General features: G+C 42.3%; 1 protein-coding gene across 1 annotated transcript in view; it reads left to right on the top strand.

The window, feature by feature from the left end:
* LOC136406509 (broad substrate specificity ATP-binding cassette transporter ABCG2-like) overlaps positions 1-24,673 on the top strand; it is a 41,897-nt gene extending 17,224 nt beyond the window's left edge. Inside the window, exons 5-13 of the mRNA XM_066386548.1 lie at positions 139-290; positions 3,692-3,796; positions 4,741-4,985; positions 8,400-8,482; positions 14,172-14,261; positions 15,277-15,401; positions 19,804-19,893; positions 21,773-21,855; positions 24,478-24,673. Coding sequence (XP_066242645.1) covers positions 139-290; positions 3,692-3,796; positions 4,741-4,985; positions 8,400-8,482; positions 14,172-14,261; positions 15,277-15,401; positions 19,804-19,862 — 859 coding nt within the window. The 3' untranslated portion in view covers positions 19,863-19,893; positions 21,773-21,855; positions 24,478-24,673. The remainder of the gene's footprint in view (positions 1-138; positions 291-3,691; positions 3,797-4,740; positions 4,986-8,399; positions 8,483-14,171; positions 14,262-15,276; positions 15,402-19,803; positions 19,894-21,772; positions 21,856-24,477) is intronic.
* Positions 24,674-27,464: the final 2,791 nt, after the last annotated feature.

Here is a 27,464-nt window from a genome sequence, read left to right as displayed (position 1 = left end):
GGCAAGAGATATGATTTTGAAAAGGAGAAATCAAGTTGAACCAGGAACAACTGAGCAAAAGGCAGGACTAAACTTTATTGCAAAGAAATGAAAGATTCAGATGTTTAATGACTCATTACTTTCTCACTTTCACTTTAGAATGTCTCAACAGGGACGAACCATCATCTTCTCCATTCATCAGCCTCGTTATTCCATCTTCAAGTTGTTTGATAGCCTCACCTTACTGGCCTCAGGAAGACTGGTGTTCCACGGGCCTGCTCACGAGGCCTTGGGATACTTTGCCTCAGCTGGTACGGTTGCCTTTTCTTTCTTTTTTTTTTTTTATTTAGTTTTTTACAGGTACTGAGAGAGAGTCAGAGAGAGGGATAGACAGACAGGAACGGAGAGAGATAAGAAGCATCAATCATCAGATTTTCGTTGCGACACCTTCCTTGTTCATTGATTGCTTTCTCATATGTGCCTTGTCCGTGGGGCTACAGCAGATCAAGTGACCCCTTGCTCAAGCCAGCGACCTTGGGTTCAAGCTGGTGAGCTTTTTGCTCAAGCCAGATGAGCCTACGCTCAAGCTGGTGACCTCAGAGTCTCGAACCTGGGTCCTTCTGCAACCCAGTCCGGTGCTCTATCCACGGCACCACCGCCTGGTCAGGCTGATTGCTTTTTCATACAGTGAGATCTTTCATTAGTAGAATCCTGAAAGAGAGCAGAGAAGGTAGACGAGAGTGCTTTATGATATTTTAGTAGAGATAATATGGGTTCCACCCAGTGATGGGACTCAAATAACTTCACAACCAGTTCTCTGCTCTAATAAGAGTTTTAAGCATAAAAAAAATGATATACTAAAAAAAAAAAAAAAAATGATATACCGAAATGTAGTTTATTACTTCATGCATTTAATACTTAAATAAGAACAATGAAACGGTACACAAAACCGTTGTGTACGGTTTTGTTATTAGATTATATAGATTGTTATTAGAAAGAATTTTAAATTAATGAAAAAATACTAAATAATACTGACAGAAAACAATAAAATTGTTCGTTTGTTTGTTTTTTTCTTTTTTTACAGAGACAGAGTCAGAGAGAGGGATAGACAGGGACAGACAGACAGGAAAAGAGATGAGAAGCATCAATTATTAGTTTTTCGTTGCGTATTGCAACACCTTTGTTTTTCATTGATTGCTTTCTCGTACGTGCCTTGACCACGGGCCTTCAGCAGACCTCCTTGCTGGAGCCAGCGACCTTGGGTTCAAGCTGGTGGGCTTTTTGCTCAACCCAGATGAGCCCGCGCTCAAGCTGGCGACCTCGGGATCTCGAACCCGGGTCCTCTGCATCCCAGTCCAATGCTCAATCCACTGTGCCACCACCTGGTCAGGCCAGTTGAACATTTTTAGAAAGGCCTACTGCTCTTCTATGCGACCCTAAGTCTAACCCCCCCCCCCCATTCCCAACCTCAAACATTTGTCTTCTTGACCGTATTACAGATCAGGCCATATAATTTTTCTCCCTTGCATGGGATGTTGGTCTGCTTTGATGAGGGTTCATGGAGATGCTGATTAATTTTGTAGCAACATTAGATTTCAGATTTTGGCCTTGAGTGAATGTATGTGTAGTCAGTTGAATGGCTACTCCTGAGACTGACTTTGGTGCCCCCATGTTTTTGACAGTTTTGGGCTACCTGATTTTATTTGACGTTGAAAGGTCAAATGTCTTATATATGGCTTATATAGCCTGCTTTATTTTAGCAATATTTGCGCATTAATATAGGTGATGTTCCATGACTCCAACTATACTTTTAAATAAACTCAAGATATCTTTTTAAATGTTTTAGTTGACTTTCTATCAAAATAATCAGGCATACATGGACCTGAGTATATGGAAGGTGATTCTAACAATTAGACTATAGGCCAAGTTGAATTAAAAGGATTAAGCACAAAAAGTCAAGGTAAGAGTGCAGGTGTGCTATGCTGGCCATGTCCTCTTGAGAAAGCTGCTCTGGTGATTTGTTCTCTGTATTGGAGTTATAGCAGCATATAGATGATGGCCTGGGCCTGAATTTAATAGGTGGAGAGGGAACTATGGCTAAACTAAGTACTTGCATTCTGTTAGTCCCTAAGTGAACACAGAGAGCAACATACCCTGAGTTTCCCTAAATACTGTCCTTCATTGGCTTTGCTTATTGTCTTGTTTTGTTAATCATAAATCTTGCATGCAGCTTTTTTTTCCACAATGTGTATATATACATATATATTCCCCCCCTTTGGCCTACATATATGTATTTGTGGGCTATAATTTGTATTTTTAAATTTTTTTCTGAATTGATTTTAGAGAGGAAGAGAGAGAGAAAGAGAAATATTGGTTTGTTGTTCCACTTATTTATGCATTCATTGGTTGATTCTTGTATGTGCCCTGACTGGGGATCAAACCCTCAACCTTGGCATATGGGGACGACACTAACAAATTGAGCTACCTGGCCAGGGCCTTCTATTTCTTTTTTTTTTTTTTTTTTTTTACAGAGAGAGGGACAGACAGGGACAGAGAGACAGGAATGGAGAGATGAGAAGTGTCAATCATTAGTTTTTGTTGCAACACCTTAATTGCTCATTGATTGCTTTCTCATACGTGCCTTGACTGCGGGCCTCCAGCAGACCGAGTAACCCCTTGCTCGAGCTAGCGAACCTGGGCTCAAGCTGGTGAGCTTTTGCTCAAACCAGATGAGCCCTCGCTCAAGCTGGCGACCTCGGGGTCTTGAACCGGGGTCCTCCGCATCCCAGTCCAACACTCTATCCACTGCGCCACCACCCGGTCAGGCTATTTCATTTTTTGAAAAAGTACTGGTAGCAGTCGTCCCCAAACTACGGCCCACGGGCCGCATGCAGCCCCCTGAGGCCATTTATCCGGCCCCCCACCGCACTTCCGGAAGGGCCACCTCTTTCATTGGTGGTCAGTGAGAAGAGCACTGTATGTGGCGGCCCTCCAATGGTCTGAGGGACAGTGAACTGGCCCTCTGTGTAAAAAGTTTGGGAACCCCTGATTAGATCATATTGTTAAGTGGGTGTTTCATGTCTCAAGAATTATGATGAGGAAGGCTATCTGGAAGTCCTAGGTGGGTTAGGAGTAGGCTTTGTGCCAGGAGACAGAATTGTTGACATTTTGTGAGTTTGAATATATAAAAAGAAAAAATGGCCTGGCCAGGTGGTGTCGCAGTGGATAGAGCATCAGACTGGGATGCGGGGGACCCAGGTTCAAGACCCCGAGCTCACTAGCTTGAGCGTGGGCTCATCTGGTTTGAGCAAAAATTCACCAGCTTGGACCAGGGTCGCTGGCTCGGGCAGGGGGTTGCTCGGTCTGCTGGAGGCCCATGGTCAAGACGCATATGGGAGAGCAATCAATGAACAACTAAGGTGTCACAATTTGAAATGAAAGACTGATGATTGATGCTTCTCATCTCTCCGTTCCTGTCTGTCTGTCCCTGTCTATCCCTCACTCTGACTCTCTCTGGCTCTGTAGAAAAATAAAAAAATAAATTAAAAAAAAAAGAAAAGAAAAAATAACTTAGTGGTAGGAGAAGAGAAGAAGATAAAAGAGAAGTCAAATTCTGTCTCCTTTCACTTCACCTCCCTCATCTGCTAATAATAGTGAGTCTTTATTTTTCAAGACCATCAAGAGTATGTACCTGAATTGCCTTGTTTTGTAGGTTACCACCGTGATCCCTATAATAACCCTGCAGACTTCCTCCTGGATATCATTAATGGAGAATCCTCTGCTGTGGTATTAACCAGAGAGGACAAGGATGGAGAAGGTATGTGAATCCGTTGAGAGTCACAGATTATCACCTAATTGAATTGGCCAAAGTTAATGAAGTGTGGTATGTCATTAAAATGAGGCTTTGTGAATTTATATTACTAATGCTGCCCTCTGATACCAGTTGCCTTAGATTGTTCAGGCTGCTGTAACAAGAATACCATAGGTAAGTGGCACCAACATTTCTCAGGATTCTAGAGACTGGGAAGTCTAAGATCAGGTCTCCAGCAAGTCAATGTTTGTTGAGGGTCCTCTTCTTGGCTCACAGATCGACCACCATCTCCTTATTGCCTCGGGACATGGTGGATAGCAGGGAGGAAACTTGGGACCTCTAAGGGCACTACTCTCATTCACATGGGCTCCACCCTCATGACCTAATCACTCCTCAAAAGACCCACCTTCATATACCATCATTTTGGGGACTGGGTTTCAGATTATGAATTTTGGGGAAACACAAACACTCAATCTAAAGCAATAGTCAGCACAGATTCTGTTGTCCTCCATGAGTGCTGTATTTTTCATGTAATTTATAAATGAGCATTTTTATGATAGTGTGTTCCGTGGGACTTTTCATCAAAAACATTTCTATATAGGGTCTTGAAATAAGAAACTTCACTATTTATGCATTTGCACATAATAGAAAGGCAGAGACTTTTCTATTAAGAATTATAACTCCTTATGGTAAGAAGTTTATTTTATAGTTAGAAGGGTACAAATATAGCTAGGAATTGGGGAGTGGGTTTGCTGTATCCATAAATTTATGGAAGTAGTCAGGCAATTAACTACATTTTTTTAATGGTAAAGCAATCACAGATGGAACAGTTTTTTAAATCTCAAACTTAGAGTTAAATGTTAGGGAAGATTCTTAGAAAAGGGTTACAGAAAAATGATCTAAATCAGTTGTTTTGTTCATGTTTCCCTTTGTCCACTTTTATTCCAAAGCAAATGATACTGAAGAGCCTTCCAAGAGAGATAAGCCACTCGTGGAAAAATTAGCTGAGCTCTATGTCAACTCCACTTTCTTCAGAGAAGTGAAAGTTGAGTTAGATCAACTCTCAGGGGTTCAGAAGAAGAGCGAGGGCTTCAAGGAGATCACCTATGCCACCTCCTTCTGTCATCAAGTCAGATGGATTTCCAGGCGTTCCTTCAAGAACTTGCTGGGTAATCCCAAGGCCTCTATAGCTGAGGTAAGCTGACAGATTCTTCCAATGATGCTGTGTACTAGTGTGGAAACATTAGATGTTGATATAACTTATATTTCTCCTCTGTCCTCACTCTATTTGGGAGGTAGAAACAGACAATAGCACATATTAAACACAATTAAGTTGTCACTTATAGAAACATTTTTAAACCTATCTTTTTAATTTATTTTATTTTTTTACAGAGACAGAGAGAGAGAGTCAATGAGAGGGATAGACAGGGACAGACAGACAGGAACGGAGAAATGAGAAGCATCAATCATCAGTTTTTCGTTGCGCATTGCGACACTTTAGTTGTTCATTGAATGCTTTCTCATATGTGCCCTGACCGTGGGGCTACAGCAGACCGAGTAACCCCTTGCTCAAGCCAGCGACCCTGGGTCCAAGCTGGTGAGCTTTTGCTCCAACCAGATGAGCCTGCGCTCAAGTTGGCGACCTCTGGGTCTTGAACCCGGGTCCTCCGCATCCCAGTCCGACGCTCTATCCACTGCGCCACCGCCTGGTCAGGCAGAAACATTTTTAATTAGAGGGAGAGAGAGAGAGAAACATTGACTTGTTCCACTTATTTATATTTATGCATTCATTGGTTGAGTTTTGTACGTACCCTGACTGGGTATTGAACCTATAACCTTGGCATGTTGGGATGACACTCTAACCAACTGAGCTACCAGGTCAGGGCTATAGAAACTTTTTAGAGTGGTATTTTAGACTACCTGATTCAGAATTTTGATTTAGGAAAGCTGTAATAGATTATCTTTAGAGAAAAATTTTTTCAAATATTGTGAAGTAAAGGAATTGTTTAGCCATGTTTGTGGTTGTCTGGTAGTTGCCCTTGTTCATTTCCTGATTTGTTCAACAAGTTCCTATTGATTATGTGCAGCAGTCGGGAAGTTGTGCACAGCAGTGAACAATGGGTATAAATAAAAACTCCTACTCTCCTTTTTGTTGATAAATCTTGTATATGTAGTCTTACAGCTATACTTGAACTCGTCATTACACAAGTCAGACTTCCTTATAATGATTTAATCCAAGGTTGGTATCTGAAAAATGCTGGAATAAATAGATTATCTGTGTAAGATTTAATGCTCAAAGAGTGTGCTAAGGGTTTTCTGATCAAATCCACTTAGAAAACATTATCATAGCTCATCATTCCTATTAGCGTATTAAACATTTGACTATGGATTAATTTTTCTAGGGATGGCCATAAACATCCCTTAGAACTCACCTTGAGAAATGTTGGAAAACACTTTTGAACAAAGATATAATCACTTATTTAGGGGACTTTTTTGAGGGGGTGGTTAAAACAGGAGTCAGATACACAGATACACGAACAGGGTCTTCTTGTTCAGTTGTGCAAAGTTCACTTTGTCTCTGTTTCCTTTTTTATAATGTAAGAAAGAATAACACAGGCATGCACCTTGTAAAAGCAAGGCAGTATTAATCATTTAATTAATCATTTTGTCAGTATATTTGAAAGCTGGGATTAATCATTTTATCAATATATTTGAAAGCTGATTTTGAAAATACTTTTAGAATTTTAAAATATTTAGGAAACATCCTAACTGATAATACTGATAATCTATTAGTATAAGATCCCAGGTTTGAATGCAAAAAAAAAAAGAGAGCATGTGGAGCCTGACCAGGCGGTGGCGCAGTGGATAGAGCATCGATTGGACTGGGATGTGGAAGGACCCAGATTTGAGATTTGAGACCCCGAGGTTGCCAGCTTGAGTGCGGGCTCATCTGGTTTGAGCGAAAAAAAAAAAAAAAAAAAAAAAAAAGAAAGCTCACCAGCTTGGACCCAAGGTTGCTGGCTTGAACAAGGGGTTACTTGGTCTGCTGAAGGCCCACGGTCAAGGCACATATGAGAAAGCCATCAATGAACAACTAAGGTTTCACAATGAAAAACTGATGACAGATGCTTCTCATCTCTCTCCATTCCTGTCTGTCTGTCCCTCTCTCTGACTCTGTAAAAAAAAAAAAAAATTTGTGGACCCTGGTTTGTTTGATCAGTGGATAGAACATAGGCCCCATGTGTGGAGGTCCCAGGTTTGGTCCTTTGTCAGGGCCCACATGAGAAGCAACCATCTGCTTCTCCTACCTTCTCTCTCTTCCTCTATTGCATCCAGTGATTCAATTGGTTTGAGTATTGACCCCAGGTGCTGAGAATAGCTTGGTTGATTCAAGCATTGGCCGTAGATGTGAGTTGTCTGGTTGCGGTGCATGTGGGAGTGTGCCTATCTTCCTTCTCACTTAAAAAAAAAAGTGATGTCCATCCAGTCTCTTAGGACTCATCAAAGCGACTTAGTGAAGGTAGAAAGAGTGGGAAAGAATCGGCAGCTTAGTTCTCCACGATGGGCCTCAGGCCCTACAGGCTGAACTTGCTGGAGAAGCAGTGACAGCAGAGTGGGTAATGGAAGCACCTGGCTGAATGCTTTGGTGACAACAGTGCCCTTTTCCATGGAGGCATGGAGCCTCCCCGCCCCCTACCACATGGGTGGGCCCCAGCTTACCCTTACTTCTTTATCATGTAATATTTCATTATTAGAAATTTTGTTATATGAGCTTTAAAAATTGTATTTATGAATCCTAGCGAGTGGTGCAGTGGATAAGTGTCATCTGGGAGTGCAGAGGTCACTGAGGTTGCTGATTTGATCCTGGTGTCACTGGCTCAAGCTGATCCTGAGATCACCAGTGCGATGCCAGAGTTCCTGGTTCAGTCTGGAGGGTGCTGGCTGAACCCCTGAGTTCCCTGGCTCAAGCCTCAGTCAGGGCACAGATGAGAAGCAATCAATGGTACAACTAAGTGGAACAATGAACTGATGCTTTCTCCCTCTTTCCCTCCCTCCCCCACTCTCTCCTCATACCTCTCCCCTTTGTCTCTCTCAAAACAAAACAAAAAAATATATTCACTTTTGTGTGCTTTTAAGGTTAAGTATATTTTAAATCTGTTTTTATTTGAACCTTTTGAAATTTATAAAATCATGCTTGTTTACTAGTACCAAGATTGAGAATTTAGGACAAATCTCTTAGCCATTTGAATTTTATTTTACTCCGTGAACGACTTTGTTAGATGCTTGCACTGCTCCCCTACTCTGTAGGGCATTCCCAGCCCTGCAGCCTGAGCAGGACCCTGATCTGGCAGTGCCCGGAGGCCCTGGGAGGAACTTAGCTTTTCCAGTAGTCTACTCTGTTCTCCCTCAGTCTCCCCAACACAGTCATTTTTTAAGTTATAAGGCTATGTAATAACATACAATGATTTATATTTTCCCAAATTATTTAAAGTATCCATGTCAACAAAGTGATTTGCTATGTAGCCATAGATACTGTAATAATAAATGGCATATTAAGTTTTTACCTTTTAATTGAAACTTTTTTTCTTGTCTTTTTCTTTTTGAAAAGATAATCGTAACAATTTTCCTAGCACTGGCTCTTGGTGTCATTTCCTATGATCTAAAAAATGACCCTACAGGAATCCAGAATAGGTAAGTACATTTGAATCTTGATTATTAAGAAAGTGCTGTTACTTTTCTCAAGGTTATAAAAATTCATTAAGAGTTTCAATTTCAACTTGGTCAGAGCACCAAGGTCACCGGTTCAAAACCTGGGGTCATTGGCTTGAGCCGTGGTGTTGAGTTCAATCTGGTCAATATAAGAATCAATTAATGGATACACAACTAAAGTAGAGCAATGAGTTGATACTTCTCTCTCTCCATTACTCCCTGTCAAAAACAAAACAAAACAAAAAAAAACCTTGAATTTCAGACAAGTACAAGACTATTTGAGGAGTAGGATAAGTCACTGAATTGAAAGCTGCTTAGGAGGGTTAATTTGACTCTATATGTAAATGTGAATATAATACATATATATGAAATTTCTTTTAGAGGGAGAGATAGTGAAAAAGAGAGTGAGAGAGAGAGAGAGAGAGAGAGAGAGAAGGACAAGAGATAGTGAGAGGGACAGATGGGGACAGACAGGAAGGAAGAGAGATGATAAGCATCAACTCATCGTTGTGGCACCTTCGTTATTCATCTATTATTTTCTCATGTGCCTTGACCAGGGGTGTATGGGGTGGAGACTTCAGTTGAGCCAGTGACCCCGTGGTCAATCCAGTGACCTTGCTCAAGTCAGCAACCCTGCGTTCAAGTATGTGACCATGGGGTTTCAAACCTGGGTTTTCTGCATCCCAGGTCCATGCTCTATCCACTGTGCCACCACCTGGTCAGGCTGAAGTTTCTATACAGCGGTCCCTTGCCAAATCTCAGTTCACTTTTTGCAGTCTCATTGAATTGTGGATTTTAAAATTGTATATATCTAATTTTGTATCGCAGATTTATCACTATATCGTGGGATTTTGTGGTATAGAGGTATTTTTATATATTTATTATTTTAATTTTTGTGGTAAAATAAACATTTTCTAGCCTAAGAAATAAAAACAATATAAAAATATAAAATATTAATTAAAACATATTAAAAGAATATTACTCTATATTCACTGGTGATTAACCATATAGAATTTTATATGTTGTTAAAATTACATAGGTTTAAGAGTATAGAAAATGTTTAAGAGCATAGGAAGTGTTTATAAGAGCGTGGGAAAGGTTAATAACAGTGTGGGAGCCTGAATAGGCAGTGGCTCAGTGGATAGAGCATCAGACTGGGGTGCAGAGGACCCAGGTTCAAAACCCCAAGGTCGCCAGCTTGAGTGCGGGCTCATCTGGTTTGAGCAAGGCTCACCAGCTTGAGCACAACGTTTGCTGGCTTGAGCCAGGGGTCACTCGGTCTGCTGTAGCTCCCCAGTCAAGGCACATATGAAAAAGCAATCAATGAATAACTAAGGTGCTGCAATGAAGAATTGATTCTCATCTCTCCCTTCCTGTCTGTCTGTTTCTATCTCTGTCACACACACACACACACATACACACACACAAACACACACACACACACACCCCAGTGTAGGAAAAGTTTATAAGAATGTGAAGAAGGTTTATAAAGCCTTATAATATAGATAAATAACAAAATAAATATAAGGTTGCTGCCTCTTGGATTTTCTGGAACCTAACCCCCACAATAGACGAGGGACCACTGTGCATATAAAATGGTAAAATATACAGAACATAAAATTAACCCTTCTATCCAGGTTTAGGTTACAATTCAGTGGCATTAATTACATTGTTGTTCAACCATCACCACCATCTAACTCCTGAATATCTTTTATATTCCCAAACTGAATCTCTGTACCTTTTTAACAATAACTTCACATTCCTCCTTTTTAAGTCCCTAGAAACCATCATTATACTTTCTGTCTCTGAATTTCACTACTCTATGCATGCCATATAAGTGGAATCATAACAGTATTTTTCCTTGGAGACTAACTTATTTTCCTAAGCATAATATTTTCAAGGTTCACCCATGTTGTAACATGTGTCAGAATTTCTTTTAAAAAAATTTTCTACCTTAAAAAAATTAATTTTTTAAGTGAGAGGAGGGAAGATAGAGAGTCAGACTCCCGCATGTGCCCCAACTGGGATCCACCTGGCAACTCCTGTCTGGGGCCGATGCTCAAATCAACTGAGCTATCCTCAGTGCCTGGGTTGATGCACAGACCAATCGAGCCACTGTCTGCAAGAGTGGAAAAGACAGAGAAGGGGAAGAGAAGCAGATGGTCACTTCTCATGTTTGCCCTGACCAGGGATCAAACCTGGGACATCCATACACCAGGCCGATGCCCTATCCACTGATGTCACCGGCCAGGACAACATTTAATTTAAATATTGTTTACATTCTGTTCTTAAAAGTTTTTATTTATTGATTTTACAGTGAGAGGAAGAAAGAGAGGGAGGAAGAGAGAGAGAGAGAGAGAAAGAGAAATATCAACTTATTGTTCCACTTAGCTGTGCATTCATTGATTGCTCTTGTATGTGCCCTGACGGGATCAAACCCATGATCTTGGCGCATCAGGATGTCGCTCCAACCAACTGTCCTGTCTGGCTAGGGCTAAGTTCTGTTCTTTTTTATGATTTTGATTATTCTTACTATTGGTGTTAAAAACAATTACTTAATGTCTATGGACTCTTTGTTTTCAGGTTGTGTACCTGGGTTTACATTTTTCAAAGTGTCCTCTTAATGGCATGTTATTTAAATAATGTACCACTTTATGTCTTTTAGTTTCCACTCACATCTTCAATGTCAAGTAAATTGTTTGGTTGTGCAGAGAGGCACACCACTGTTTCAGGGATGCTGCCATGCTTCCATAAAATTTATAGTTCTGGCCTGACCAGGCGGTAGCACAGCGGATAGAGCATCAACCTGGGATGCTGAGGACCCAGGTTCGAAACCCTGAGGTCTCTGGCTTGAGTGCCAGCTCATCCGGCTTGAGCATGAGGTTGTAGACATGACCCAATTGTCACTGGCTTGAACAAGGGGCCACTGGCTCAGCTGGATCCCCCGACCCCAGTCAAGGCACATATTAAAAAGCAATCAATGAGAACTAAGGTGCCACAACTATGAGCTGACACTTCTCATGTCTCTCCTTTCCTGTCTGTGCCTCACTTTCAATCTTGCAAAAAAATAAAATTTATTGTTCTGTCAAAGAGTAGCCCTGGCTTAGTAGTTCAGTCGGTTAGAGCCCCATCCCAATACAACCAGGTTGCAGGTTTCATCCCTGGTCAGGGTACATACAAGAATCAGCCAGCCTGACCTGTGGTGGCGCAGTGGATAAAGCGACAACCTGGAAACGCTGAGGTTGCTGGTTCAAAACCCTGGGCTTGCCTGATCAAGGCACATATGGGAGTTGATGCTTCCTGCTCCTCCCCCCTTCTCTCTCTCTCTCCCCCCTCTCTATAATGAATAAATAAAATCTTTAAAAAAAAAAAATTAAAAAAAATAAAAAAATAAATAAAAAAGAATCAGCCAATTAGTGCCTAAATAAGTGGAACAACAAATCAATGTTGTTATCTCTCCCACTCTCCTTTTCTCTCTCTAAAACATAAAAAACAAATACACAAAGTACAAATGAACTGAGTAGTTTGCATTTTAGACCTTAATTATTTTACTGAGAGAGAAGCATTAATAGTCTTCCTTTTCTTACATGTCTACAAATTAATATTTTCTTTTTTATTTTATTTATTTTAATTTTTAAAAAAATCTTAGAGCTTCTTTTATTTCATTTATTTATTTATTTATTTTGTATTTTTCTGAAGTTGGAAATGGGGAGGCAGTCAGACAGACTCCCGCATGCCCACCAGGGGGCGATGCTCTGCCCATCTGGGGCATTGTTCTGTTGCATCCAGAGACATTCTAGTGCCTGAGGCAGAGGTCATAGAGCCATCCTCAGCGCCCAGGCAACTTTGCTCCAATGGAGCCTTGGCTGCAGGAGGGGAAGAGAGAGGCAGAGAGGAAGGAGAGGGGTAGGGGTGGAGAAGCAGATGGGCGCTTCTCCTGTGTTCCCTGGCTGGGAATCGAACCCAGGACTCCTGCACACCAGGCCGACGTTCTACCACTGAGCCAACCGGCCAGGGCAATATTTTCTTTAAAAGCATGATTTACTTTCTTTTTGAGCCCATTGGAAACCATGTTGGCAGTGAGTTGTCAAAGATATTATGAAGTTTTCTTCTGATAATTGTGTGATGAACGTATATAATGAGGTGTCCATACAGGTTCTCTTCACTTTTTCATTTTGCCTCCTCAGATTTTAGTTGCTTCTTCACTCAACTTTGACTAAATGGCTATACTGATGTCAAACTTCTGTAGGCTTTATTTGACTGTGTTTCTATTTATACATTAGGAATGGAACTTGTTGTCTTTTTTTTTTTTTTTTTTTTGTATTTTTCTGAAGGTGGAAACGGGGAGAGACAGTCAGACAGACTCCCGCATGCGCCCGACCGGGATCCACCTGGCACGCCCACCAGGGGCGACACTCTGCCGCGACCAGAGCCACACTAGCACCAGGGGCAGAGGCCAAGGAGCCATCCCCAGTGCCTGGGCCATCTTTGCTCCAATGGAGCCTTGGCTGCGGGAGGGGAAGAGAGAGACAGAGAGGAAGGAGGGGGGGGGGAGTGGAGAAGCAAATGGGTGCTTCTCCTATGTGCCCTGGCCGGGAATCGAACCTGGGTCCCCCGCACGCCAGGCCGATGCTCTACTGCTGAGCCAACCTGCCAGGGCCCTTGTCTTTTTGTTAGTTAAAATTCAAGGTTGCCCTGGCCGGTTGGCTCAGCGGTAGAGCGTCGGCCTAGCGTGCGGAGGACCCGGGTTCGATTCCTGGCCAGGGCACACAGGAGAAGTGCCCATTTGCTTCTCCACCCCTCCGCCGCACCTTCCTCTCTGTCTCTCTCTTCCCCTCCCGCAGCCAAGGCTCCATTGGAGCAAAGATGGCCCGGGCGCTGGGGATGGCTCTGTGGCCTCTGCCCCAGGCGCTAGAGTGGCTCTGGTCGCAACATGGCGACGCCCAGGATGGGCAGAGCATCGCCCCCTGGTGGGCAGAGCGTCGCCCCATGGTGGGCGTGCCGGGTAGATCCCGGTCGGGCGCATGCGGGAGTCTGTCTGACTATCTCTCCCTGTTTCCAGCTTCAGAAAAATGCAAAAAAAAAAATAAAAAAAATTCAAGGTTATAATCTTTTTGTGATTCATGTAATTGTCATCTTGGCTGCTATAACACAGAACCACAGACTAGATAGCTTAAACAACTAATTTATTTCTTACAATTCTGGAGATTTGGGGGCCAACATGGCCAGTTTCTGATGAGGGCCCTCTTCTGGATTGCTGCCTTTCTGCTGAGTCCTTGCGTGTCAGAGAAAGCTCTGATGTCTCTTCCTTTAATTCCAGGGGTACTAATTCTCTCATAAGCCCCTCCAGCCCTATGACCTCATCTAAACTTAAATTGGCTTCCAAAGATGCCACCTCCAATTACCATCACATTGAGAGTTAATGCTTCAACATAGGATATGGGGAAGACAGCAGTTAATCCATGGTAACCCTGACTGTGCATTTCTAACTGTGCTATATGGAGTCCCGGGCAGCACTGTGGAGATGCCAGACTCATGCTTCCCTTTCCTCCCTGTTTTAACCTGAACAATCGCTTAACGTTTAGCATTAGAGGAAACTGGTTTATGGGTAGGAAGTTGATCTGACGATGTTTAATTGACTGGTGGTTTTGTCCTCCTTCTTTCATTACAGAGCTGGAGTGCTCTTCTTCCTGACAGACAAACAGTGTTTCACTAGTATGGCCTTCCTGGAACTCTTTGTGGCTGAGAAGAAGCTCTTTATGTGAGGATGTCTCTGTTCTGGGGAGGGGGCTTCCAGTGTCAGGGATGCTGGTCAAACTGGTCACATAGAGAACTGGGCCACTGATTGGTTCCTGGGGATTACCAGTGTTCACTGAGATAAAACACAGCCAGGAGCTGGAAGGAACTCATGAGAGTGTGGGGCCTGAGTCCAAGGGGAAAAGGATTTTCAAGACTAGGGCATAGCTGCAGATGCTACAGACAGTGCGAGCAACAGAGGCTGAAAGGGTCTTTCGTTTGGGCTAATAAGTCATGATGACCTACACAAGAAAAGTCTGAGGGGCTTGGTGGAGAGAAAGTACTGGGTTAAACAGTAAATGAAAGGTGGGAGGTAACGTTGACAAAGAATGTTGACAAGCTTAGCCCTCAGTGGATGGAGCATGGGAAGAGCCAGGAGAAAGCTTGAAGTTAAGCGAGGGCTGGTTTGTTTCCCATGTTTTATAATGTTGGAAGAGATCTGCCTGTATTTACCTGCTTGCGGAAAGGAATCATTAGAGAGAGAAAGAATGAAGATATTGGTGGAAGAGGGATCAAGGTCGTCACTGGGGAAGAGATAGGGTTTGGTAGCTGACAGCAATGGAGGGAGGTACACTACGATTGGGAGGGATGATCACTGAAGGAAGAAAGTGCCATGTCTTCCTTCATCACGAGAATAGAGAAGTGAAAAGGGGGTTAGTGATCTGATGCTAGCCTGGGGGGGCGTGGAGAATAGTGCTTTATAATCAGAAGTAGGGAGGAAGCAAAGCTGTGTCCCCACTGAGATCAGCTACAGAAGTACTGCCTTGCAAAGGAATCCAGGGTTTGAGAAAAGGAGATGTAGAATGGGTTTACCTGGAGTGGAGGCTCTGAGGGCAAAGTGGGCAGCAGTAGGGGGGACTTCTATAATGAGAAGAGCGGTCAGTGCCTAGAGCTCCTGGGGAATAATATCTTTATAGCAAGTGGTTTAATCATCTTGTCTCTGCCTTCTTAAACGCATGGTATGAATTTTTGTTTTTTAGACATGAACATATCAGTGGATACTACAGAGTGTCATCTTATTTCTTTGGGAAACTGTTAGCTGATGTACTACCCATAAGGACGATAGAAAGTATTATATTTACTTCTATAACATACTTCTTGCTAGGTAAGCAATAAGACAGAAAGTATGTGTGTGTAGTTGCTGATGTGAGGGGAAGCTAGTTGCTTTTTGCAGGCATGTTTTTGGTTCCACAGCTAAAATGAGCCTCAAGATAAGGGAGAGTTTATCTATTGTGCACATTCTGAAACAACTTTTCTGAGGACATTCTTGTCAAGACTTTATGCCTATTTATAACACTATTTAACTGAATGATGTTATGTGTCAAATACAGACATGTAAAAAATTCATTAATGTTTGAGACTGCCTGACTAGGCGGTGGCGCAGTGGATAGAGTGTTGGACTGGGATGTGGAAGGACCCAGGTTCAAGACCTCGAGGTCGCTAGCTTGAACACGGGCTCAACTGGTTTGAGCAAAAGCTCACCAGCTTGGACCCAAGGTTGCTGGCTCAAGCCCGCTGAATGCCCATGGTCAAGGCACATATGAGAAAGCAATCAATGAACAACTAAGGTGTTGCAATAAAAAACTGGTGATTAATACTTCTCATCTCTCTCCATTCCTGTCTGTCTGTCCCTATCTATCCCTGTCTCTGTCTCTGAAAAAAAAATGTTTGAGACTATGTAGGAGGAGCTAGAGCTGTGATATTTATTACCTATTTATATTCTTGTATGTGTGGGGGGGTACTGAAAGATTAAAAATTGGGGACATACTGGTTTAACAAAAATACTTGTTCTATACATGTAGACAGAGTCATGTACACATTGTGTTTAGGCTCCAATCCAGGCTCATTGCTTTGTAATTTCCGTGTATTTCACTGATATACACACACAAGGATAACTCTGTCCTAGGTACTCAGGAATTGTTAATTACACAAGAATTACAGGTGTTAAGATGATAAATTGCTCATACACTATTTTAGTGTTCCAGGTCGATGCTTTATCCCACTGCGCCACCACAGGTCAGGCGCATACACTATTTTAAAAAAGAAAACTGAATGATAATTTAATAGTCATAGGGGTGGAACATGTTATTGATGAGCTGGGGTGGTTGGATATTTTGATATTCATTCCTCAAAATACTATAAGATTATTTGCACAACAAACAATCCCAAATAGATGGAGAACTACACAGTTGGATAAAAACCCTCTTTTTTTCCTAAGGATTGAAACCAACGGTGGAAGCCTTCTTAATCATGTTGCTTACCCTTCTGGCAGTGGCTTATGCGGCCAGTTCTATGGCGCTGGCCATAGCAGCAGGTCAGAGTGTGGTAGCTATAGCAACACTTATCATGAATATCTTCTTGGCATTTATGATGGTGAGTAGGAACTGTGCTCCTCTTAGAAGTAATTTTTTCCCCTCGTTCCCTCTAGCAAGAATGTACCAGCTTTTTCTCAACTGCATCCAGCTTTTGTTTTTTTTTTACTACTGTTCTAATATAGTTACAACAATTTTTTAATGTTAATTTTACTGATTTTAGAGAGAGGAAGGGATTGAAAGAGAGACAGGAAAACTGATCTGTTCTTGTGTGCGCCCTGACTGGGGATTGAGCTGGCAACTTTTGCGCTTCCAGATGATGCTCTAATCAACCGAGCTATCCTGCCAGGGCAAGTTACTACGACTTTAGTTAACATGTTGTTACAAGTGAGAGTTGAAAAGATGCTTCTTGGTGACTTGATGAATGGTAACTTAAAAACAAATATTTCGATTGGAAGATTCTCTCATTAAAATGACAGGTTAATTGCCTGACTTCTGCACTGGTGTTAGAGAACTGATCGCTTATTTACCCAGCAGCTAAGATGGTTTGCTTCGGATCAAATATTTTCCAAGGGAAAAGCTGGGCTCCGTGAGCCCTAGCTGGTGGCACAGTGGATAGAGCACTGCATCAGAATGCTGAGGTTTCTGGTTGGAGCATAGGGCCACCGGTTTTATCCTGAAGGTGCTGACTCGACCCCGAGGTTTGAGCCTGCTCAGGGCACATTTGAGAAGTAATTAATGGCACAACTAAAGTGGAACAATGAGTTAATGCTTTCCTCTCTCTCTCCATGAGGAAACGAGCAGTTTGTGGCATGCGCAGTCCACCCTGGGTCACTCCTGTACTCTAGCAGGAGTGTTCTTAATACACTGAACAATGCCAAAGTCTATATAGTACTAACTTCCTTTCTACATGCCCTTAATTCTTTTTATTATTATTGTTATTTATTAACATCAGCGAGAGAGGAAGGGAGGGAGAGGGTGACAAGAACTTTGACCTGTTCCTGTATGTAACCTGATCTGGGATCGAACCAGCAACCTCTGCACTTTGGGACAATGTTCTGACCAACTGATCTGTCTGGCCAGAGCTTGACCTTAATATTTTTTTTCTTTTTGTATTTTTCTGAAGTGAGAAGTGGTGGGGGTGGGGGCAAACAGACTCCCACATGAGCCCGACCAGGATCCACCCGGCATGCCCACTAGGAGGCGATGCTCTGCCCATCTGGGGCGTTGCTCTGATGTGACCTGAGCCATTCTAGTGCCTGAGGTGGAGGCCATGGAGCTGTCCTCAGCGCCTGGGCTAACTTTGCTCCAATGGAGCCTTGGCTGTGGGAGGGGAAGAGAGAGACAGAGAGAAAGGAGAGGGGGAGGGGTGGAGCAGCAGATGGGCGTTTTCTCCTGTGGGCCCTGACCAGGAATTGAGCCAGGGACTTCCACATGCCAGGCCAATGCTCTACCACTGAGCAACTGGCCAGGGCTGACCTTAAATTTTTAACCGACATAAATGAAGAACATATGAAGGGCACCAGTTATATATTTCCCCATACTACATCAAGTTAACAGGAATGCTTAGCCTATTTACTTAATACACCTGTCTTTTCTGCTAGAGTAGGAGTAGATGTCTTTTAAATTTGGTAATTAGTGCTGACCTGTGGTGGCGCAGTGGATAAAGTGTTGACCTGGGATGCTGAGGCCGCCAGTTCAAAACCCTGGGCTTGCCTGGTCAAGGCACATATGGAGTTGATGCTTCCTGCTCCTCCCCCTGTTCTCTCTCTATCTCTCCCTCTCTCTCTCTCCCCTCTCTCTCTAATAAAAATGAATAAATAAAATCTAAAAAAGTAAATAAATAAAAAAATAAATTAAAAAAAATGTCGACCTGGGATGCTGAGGTTGCTGGTTTGAAACCCTGGGCTCACCTGGTCGAGGCACACATGGGATCCTGATGCTTCCTGCTCCTCCTCTCCTCTCTCCTCTCTCTCCTTCTCTCTCAAAATGAATAAGTAAAAAAATCATAAATAAATAAATTTGGTAATTAGCCCAAACTCTTGCCAAAGTTTATATTTTCATTTCTAAACTTGAAAATCATCAACCTAAATATAATTAAAAACTGGTAAATCTTGTATATATTTTCAGTCATTCAATAAACAAAAGGTCCTTCACTATATAAAATATTTTGTTGATGTGTTGAATTCTTTGATTTATTATTTATCTATGGATTATTACACACTTTTTTTAAGCAAGAGAGAGACAGAGACACAGATAGATAGGAAGGGAGAGAGATGAGAAACATCAGCTCGTAGTTGCGGCACTCCTGGTTGTTCATTTATTGCTTCTCAGACGTGCCTTCACAAGGGGGCTGTAGCAGAGCCAGAGAACCCTCACTCAAGCTGGTGACCCCACACTCAAGCCAGCGACCTTGGGGTTTGAACCTGGGTCCTCAGCATCCCAGATCAATGCTCTATCCACTGCACCAGCACCTGGTCAAGCTATGTGAAAAAATTTAAAAACCACTCATAAAACTGTACTTTATTGAGAGATGTTATATTTATATTAAGCACTTGACTCCATCAAGATGAAAAATATGTATTCATACCAGCATCACTGTCGTTGTTATTCTTCTTCTTATATGGCAAGTGCCAGGTAGAAGTTTTGTTGATTATATTTTATGCTGCACTTTACATTATGCTGTACTTGTTCTAGGCTTTGGATTATTTTAAGAATGCATTCTGAACCCCCATATTATCCCTAAAGTCATATAGACATAGAATGCAAACCCTTGTAAATAACAAAACTTGCTGTGTTGTGGAAGTATAGAGGGGTATGAGGTGCTCAGGTCATGTTCTGGTGTGTCTGTTCATGGGAATGTGTAGTGGTTGTATCATTAGAACAGTCAGGACTATGGACCTTCCATTGTGTGCAGTTACAAAGTAAAAGCCTTGACAATTAAGGATCTTCCAATTAAATGAAATATAGATGGATTGCTGTTATTCCTTTAAAACCATAAATAGCCTTAGTTGTAGAGAAATAAACAAGCAAGGAGAATATGGTAAGCATTTGGAGTAGTGGAAGGAATTTCAAGAAAGAATTGTCCTTAGCAGAAATGTTTACAAAGTTGTAGGGGACTTAAAGAGGGTGATCTCCAGAGTGTATCATGGAATCACTCCACCAGTTCTGACTGTTGGTATTTGCTTTTTGTAGATTTTTGCAGGACTGTTGGTCAATCTCAGAACAATTGGGCCTTGGATCTCATGGCTTGAGTACTTCAGCATTGCTCTATATGGCAATGTGGTAAGTTTTCCTTTTCTGTCCCTGCGGCTGGTTCACTGTTCCCAAGCCAAGAAAAACCAGAATAGAGCCTGAGTATCTCAGGTCCCCAGACAAGAGCTGCGGAGGTCTCCCAAGAATTTCCTTTCAGGAGCAGTGAAGGAGTTTCCTGTTAAGCCTTGGGTCACCATCATGATTACTTGGTTTTCCCCAGTTGTTGGAGGGAGGTGAAAGGTGGGGAGATAACTCTTAATGAGGAAGAAATAGTGACTAAATGATGTTAAAAAGAAAAAGTGCAGTAGTTCCTCGCCATATCGCAGTTCAATTTTCATGATCTCACTGTATCACGGATTTTTAAATTGTGTATATCTAATTTTGTATCATGGATTTTTGCTATGTCATGGGATTTTGTAGAATATAGGTATTTTTATATATTTTAATTATTTTTTGTGGTAAAATAAGCAAAATAAGTGTGGGGAAGGTTTATAAGAGTGTGGGAGGGTTTACAAAGCCGTAGAATATATATAAATAATAAAACAAATATATATTATATAAATATATAAAAATAAAATTAGGGTTGCTACTTTGCGGATTTTTGCCTATCCCGGGGGTTAAGGAACCTAACCCCAGTGAATGACAAGGGACCACTGTAGTTGTGTTTCAGTTGTATAAGTAAGGAAATAATACTTAAGAGGATGGGATCCTAGAAATTTTTTTTTTTTTTTTTTTTTGCACACATGTGAGAAAGACAGACAGACAGGAAGGGAGAGATGAGAAGCATCAACTCATAGTTCTGGCACCTTAGTTCATTGATGCTTCTCATATGTGCCTTGACTGGAGGGCCCTAGCCGAGCCAGTGACCCATTGCTCAAGTCAGTGACCATAGGGTCATGTCAATGATCCATGCTCAAGCTAGTGACCAGGTGCTCAAGCTGATGAGCTCAACCCGGTGATATTAGGGTTTTGAACCTAGGTCCTCAGCATCCCAGGCTGACACTCTTATTTTGCCACTGCCTGGTCAGGTTAGAATATGTGTTTTATATTGAAAGGGAAGTTAGAAGAAAAATGAAGACTATTTAATATTCACAGCTACTAGTGGCTATAGATTCTAATCAATTCCAATACAAACAATGTCTTCTGAAGTGTTTCTACCTCCCAAAAGATTATTACAGAATTAAACAACTTCCATGAAATATCATTATACCCCCCTTTTTTGTATTTTTCTAGAGTGAGAAGTGGGGAGGCAGAGAGACAGATTCCCACATGCGTTATACCAGAATCCACCCAGCAAGCCCACCAGGGGGCAATTTTCTGCCCATCTGGGGCATTGCTCTGTTGCAACCAGAGCCATTCTACCGCCTGAGGCAGAGGCCATGGAGCCATCCTCAGTGCCCGGGCCAACTTTTGCTCCAATGGAAACTTGGCTAACGAAGGGGAAAAAAGAGATAAAGAGAAAGGAGAGGGGATGGGTGGAGAAGCAAATGGGCGCTTCTCCTGTGTGCCCTGACTGGGAATCAAACCTGGGACTGCCACACAGCAGGGCAATGCTCTTCCACTGAGCCAACCAGCCAGGGCATCATATCCTTTTAATCACAGTGTTTATGAGGCTATAACATTGGGGAGAGAAGAAAGAATGTGCTGGGGAGTAATATAACCAGTTGTCTCCCCATTTAGCCAAATATTTTATTTCCTTTGTATTAGAAGTCCAAATCCTAACCTGAGGACTCTTGATTCTCAGGAGCAATATTTTAGTTGCTCTGGTATGACAGACTGTGGCTGTGAAGCTTGGTGGGTTTTCAGAAATAACAATGAAGATGAAACTAAGAGGATATAATTGTGATAATTCTTTGGAACGTGTTTGAAATTAAAAAGTTAACTTTCTTAATTCTCCCTTGTGTTATAGGCTTTGGAGCATAATGAATTTTTGGGACAAAACTTCTGCCCGGGACTCAATGTAACAGCAAACAATACCTGTAGCTTTGCAATGTAAGTTTGCATTCACTGTTGAAATGGGTTTGCTCACTGTGTGGTGTGATATAGAAAGGCTAGTGGGCTTAGCTGGTATGAGTCCTTTCAGGGACACCGACTTTCTGAGCCTAAATTTCCTTATTTGTAAAATGAGTTGTCCACTAACGCATATGAAAGTAGGGTACAAGTCCTAGATATTCTACTGTAGTCAAAATTGTGTTTAAATTGGAGAAATGTTTCTTTTCTTTCTTTCTTTTTTCTTTAATTTCCATTGATTTGAAAGAGACAGACAGAGAAGCTGCTTTGATATTTTTGCAAGGTTAGAAAGTATCTGCACTGTGTGGATTATATAAAGTGTAGGGTGCATACATTTATGGCTTCCTGAGAGCCCACCCCCCAGCCGTTTGAGCTGAAAGGGCAGCAGCAGTGGGAAAGCTGGGAACGGTTCCCTGCATGGTCCTGGACTTGTCTCTTCCTCCTGCATTGAGGAGACGTCATGGCATCAAAGTCTGCACATCTTTCGTTTTAGTTTTTTAAAATGACTTGGAAGGAATACTAGGTATCAAAGAATGTTTCCCCTGGAGAAACAAACACATATTTCAATAAACTGAGAATAAAATCCCATTTTGTTGAATAACATCAATGAAACAGAAATGCAGACTTATAAAATTAAGATGCTGTTTTAAAAATTGACACTGTCCTTTTTGATGATTTTTGATAATGGTTTGATTTTTGATACATAAACTAATAAAAAAAAGGAAAACGCTTATGACACTTCAAGTAGAACAGAATATGACAATTCAAGTGGAACAGAAATAATTCTGAATAAAACACTGCTATTTTGAAATACAGTTGGCTCTTGAACAACACGTGTGAAATGTGTGGGTCTGCTATATGTAAATGATTTTCAATAAATACTGTACATGCATTTTTTCCTTATGATTTTATTTTTTTTAATTTTTTTATTGATTTGAGAGAGAGCAAGAGAGAATGAAGGGGGTCATCAACTCGTTTTACTTTAGTTGTTCCCTTTAGTTGTATGCTCACTGATTACTTCTCCTATGTACCCTAACAGGGAGGTGGAACTCATAACCTCTCGCATGCCAGAATAACACTTCGTCCACTGAGCAACCTGGCCAGGGCCCCTTATTATTTTCTTAATATTTTGTATTTTCCAGCTTATTTTTTTTTCTTTCTTTTTTTCTTTTTCTTTCTGAAGCTTGAAACGGGGAGAGACAGTCAGACAGACTCCGGCATGCGCCCAACTGGGATCCACCCGGCACGCCCACCAGGGGGCGAGGCTCTGCCCCCCACCCCCCCGGGGCGTCACTCTGCCACAACCAGAGCCACTCCAGCGCCTGGGGCAGAGGCCAAGGAGCCATCCCCAGCGCCCCGGCCATCCTTGCTCCAATGGAGCCTTGGCTGTGGGAGGGGAAGAGAGAGACAGAGAGGAAGGAGGGGGGGAGGTGGAGAAGCAAATGGGCGCTTCTCCTATGTGCCCTGGCCGGGAATCGAACCCGGGTCCCCCGCACGCCAGGCCGAGCCAACCGGCCAGGGCCTCCAGCTTATTTTATTGCAAGAATAACATATATAATATATACAACATACAAAATGTGTTAACTGACTGTTATGTTATCAGTAAGGCTTCCTTGGATCAATAGTGGTCTATTGTTAGTTAAATTTTGGCAGGAGTCAAAAGTTATACATAGATTTTGGATTGTGTGTGAGGGTCAGCTACTTTAACCACTGCATTGTTCAAGGGTCAGCTGTGTTCTCAGGGCACCTCTACGAAGAGCGTTGTTTATCCTGCCCATTCAACTCTCTTTTGATCTGGGTATTAAATTATTTGGAGAAGAGATAAATTTCAAGAGCGATACAAAAATGGTACCAGACAATAATGGCGGCTGTGCCAGTTGTCTTTAGTACCAGGTGCTGATTTACCCATGGCAGGGCTCCTCCATCCTGTGCCACTCCAGCTCCCAGCAAGGCCTCTCCCTGACACCTGGGCCGCCTGGTGAGGTCTTGTAGCCGAGCACCGGCCATACCCATTCCAGTCTCAGTGCAGGAGCTGACGGAGGGCAGCTGTCAGGAAGCCCTGCCACCTCTTTCCTGGTTTTAGAATTCTTAGCCTGCATTCTTTTGTGTGGCTGGCTGTGGGTAAAGAGTTCTATAAAGAACTTGGGTCATATTTGTAAGGGCCATAGATGTCATCTGGTAAAGCTGAGGTTTTCCTCTTCAAGAGTAAGTGAACATTTACTTGATAAAACATTTCTGCCTTTTGGAGAAAGTAGCTTCATAGATTTGGAACCAAATGAATCTGGAGAGGGTAGCAACTTAGTTCAAAGTGTCAGTCTGTGAGATTGGTCAAGTTCCTTAAATATTAATCTTGTCATCTTTTAAATGCATATAATATCCACCCCCATTGAGTTGTATGAGGATTAACTAAACTGCTACATGCAGGTTGCTTAAAATGATGTCTAGCAGAATTGTAAGTACTCGTTGGCTTTTACCTATTATATATGAAAATATAGTTATTTCCAACTCAGTGACCTATAGGTTTCTATAAAAACAGCAAATATATTGAGTCAAATTGGATAGATGCTGAGAATTAAGTCGTATTCTTTTTCTTTTGAATTTCAGATGTACTGGAGAAGAATTCTTGATAAGCCAGGGTGTCGACCTCTCATCTTGGGGCCTGTGGAAGAATCATGTAGCCCTGGCTTGTATAACTGTTATCTTCCTTACAATTGCCTACCTAAAATTGTTATTTCTTAAAAAATTTTCTTAGCCTGACCTTTGGTGGCCCAGTGGATAAGGCATTGGCCTAGAATGCTGAGTCACTGGTTTGAGCCTCTGGGCTTGCCTGGTCAAGGCACAGATGAGAAGCAACTATCAGTTGATGCTTCCTACTGTTCCTCACCCCACCTTTCTCTCTCCTTTCTTTAAAAATAAATAAATAAAATCTCAAATTTTTTTCTTAAATCTCTTTCTAATTTACATGATTTATCAATACATACAAGGAGCATCTTGATGCAACTGTCCAATTAAGTTATTTTGTTGTTCTTTTCATTTGCCATCATACAATTGTCCAGTGACAATTATTCTCAACATAACCTTCACTGAAATCACAATGAGGTCCTGGCCAGTTGGCTAAGTGATAGAGTGTCAGCCAGGCATGTGGAAGTGTCGGTTAAGATTCTGGGTCAGGGAACACAAAAGAACTGCCCATCTGCTTCTCTACCCTTCCCCCTCTCCTTTCTCTCTCTTCCCTTCCCACAGCCATGGCTTGAATGGTTCGAGCAAGTTGGCTCTGGACACAGGATGGTTCCATGGCCTCTGCCTCAGGCACTAAAATAACTCAGTTGCTGAGCAATGGAGCAGTGGCCCCAAATGGGTAGAGCATTACATGGTAGGGGGATTGCTGGGTAGATCCCAGTTGGGCACATGCAGAAGTCTGTCTCTCTGCCTCCCCCTCACTTAAAAAAAATCACAATGATCTGAATAATGAAAAAACCCGAGGCATATACTAGTGAAATTATGTACTTTTTATTAGATCTAGTCAGACAGTACATACATGAGAGAAATCTAGTTTAACTATTTGACCTATAAAAAAGTATTGAATTGGCAACGGGGGTGGGTGGAGGGGGGATGTGGCGAAGAAGGAGAGAGTGGGTGGGGGAGGGGAGGAGCACAAATAAAACCAGATAGAAGGTGACAAGACAATTTGACTTTGGGGGAGGGGTATACAGCACAATCAAATGTCAAAATAATCTGGAGATGTTTTCTCTCAACATGTACCCTGATTTATCAATGTCACTGCATTAAATTTAATTTTAAAAAGATGAATTCTAGAAATTTGTGACAAGTCACTAGCATCTGTTAGCAGTTTCTACATCTTTAAGCTGAATACTTGTCAGTTGTTCATCAGTTCAATATAATAAGAATGTATGATATGCCATTATTAAATAAATAACAAATGTATTGATGCTGTAGTGGGATTATGAAATCTCAACATGTTTGAAAATCCCAGTGTTATTTATTGGGTAGGAAAAGTCATGATAGAAAAAGCTGTGTTAAGTTTGGAAGGGTTCACTGAGATTTCTCTGTAGAGAAGTTCAGGCCTTCGGACTGGAGGTGCAGAGCCAGGACCCGGTGAATTACTCTTCCTGGGGTAGTTCAGTGGTTTACATGTATGAGAATCACCTGGGAACCTTCCTCAGATGCAGCTCTCTGGGCCCTGTGAGCCTTGATGTATCACTGTCCCCAGGGCCCCTCCGTAAAGAGCTGCCCATGCCGGGAGCCGGTAATTTCCAAGACCCTTCCCAGCTCTGCAAGTCTTAGGTTTATGATATAATAACTGGTATAACTGGCCCTACACAGGTTTTCTTTCCTCACATCTCATTTATTTATACATCTTCATTCTAACCTTTACTAGTAATAGGGAAGTGGTTTTCTGTTTTGTTTTGTTTTTATTGATTTTAGAGTGAGGAAGGGAGGGAGAGCATTGATTAGTTCCTGAATGTGCCCTGACCAGGAATCTAACTGGCAACCTCTGCGCTTCAGGATGATGCTCTAACCAAATGAGCTATTTGGCCAGGGCAATAAGGAAGTGATTTTTTAACTTTTTTTTTTTTTTTTTTGTATTTTTCTTAAGCTGGAAACGGGGAGAGACAGTCAGAAAGACTCCCGCATGCGCCCAACCGGGATCCACCCGGCACGCCCACCAGGGGGCGATGCTCTGCATTTCCGGGGCTTCACTTTGCTGCGACCAGAGCCACTCTAGCGCCTGGGGCAGAGGCCAAGGAGCCATCCCCAGCGCCTGGGCCAGCTTTGCTCCAATGGAGCCTCGCTGCGGGAGGGGAAGAGAGAGACAGAAAGGAAGGAGAGGGGGAGGGGTGGAGAAGCAGATGGGTGCTTCTCCTATGTGCCCTGGCCGGGAATCGAACCCAGGACCTCTGCACGCCAGGCCGACACTCTACCACTGAGCCAACCGGCCAGGGCCTTAACTTCTTTTTTATTGAAAGGTAATGTGGGGAAAAGAACAGCTCGGTGAATTATCATGAAAGGAACCTGCGTGCATCCATCAGTCCAGGTCGAGAGCAGACGTCACAGTGCGCAGCAGCCTCCCTCGCGCCCTCTCCCAGTCACTGCTGCCCCACTTCTCTCCGGGTTAGTTTTGAACTGAAGCTTGTATACTACCCTCTGTTGCTATTATCAGAACATCACTACAGCTCCGTTTTATGTTTTCGTGTGCATAAGTATATCCTTAGTAAAGTCCCTCTCCCTCTTCTAATAATTTTACAGTGATTTTAAATTTACAGGAAAGTTGCAAAAATAGTGTAGAAAGTTCCTATATACCCTTTGCGAAGCTTTTGTTAATCTTGGCATTTTATATACCATGGTACATGTCAAAACTAAGAAATTAACATTGGTGTATTACTGGGTTTTTATTTTTAGCAATAGAGAGAGAAGGACAGCTTGGGACAGACAGGAAGGGAGAGGGTGCATAAATGTTTACAAGGCTTACATCTTGTTGAATTGACTCTATCATTATAAAATATCTCTGTCCTTTGTTATAAACTTAGTATTAAAGTCTATTTTGGGCCCTGGCTGGTTGACTTAGTGGT

This window comes from Saccopteryx leptura, chromosome 5 (assembly GCF_036850995.1).
Source record: "Saccopteryx leptura isolate mSacLep1 chromosome 5, mSacLep1_pri_phased_curated, whole genome shotgun sequence".
NCBI lineage: Eukaryota > Metazoa > Chordata > Mammalia > Chiroptera > Emballonuridae > Saccopteryx > Saccopteryx leptura.
The sequence above is the reverse complement of the archived record's forward strand: the minus strand, read 5'-3'. Positions and strand labels throughout refer to the sequence as shown.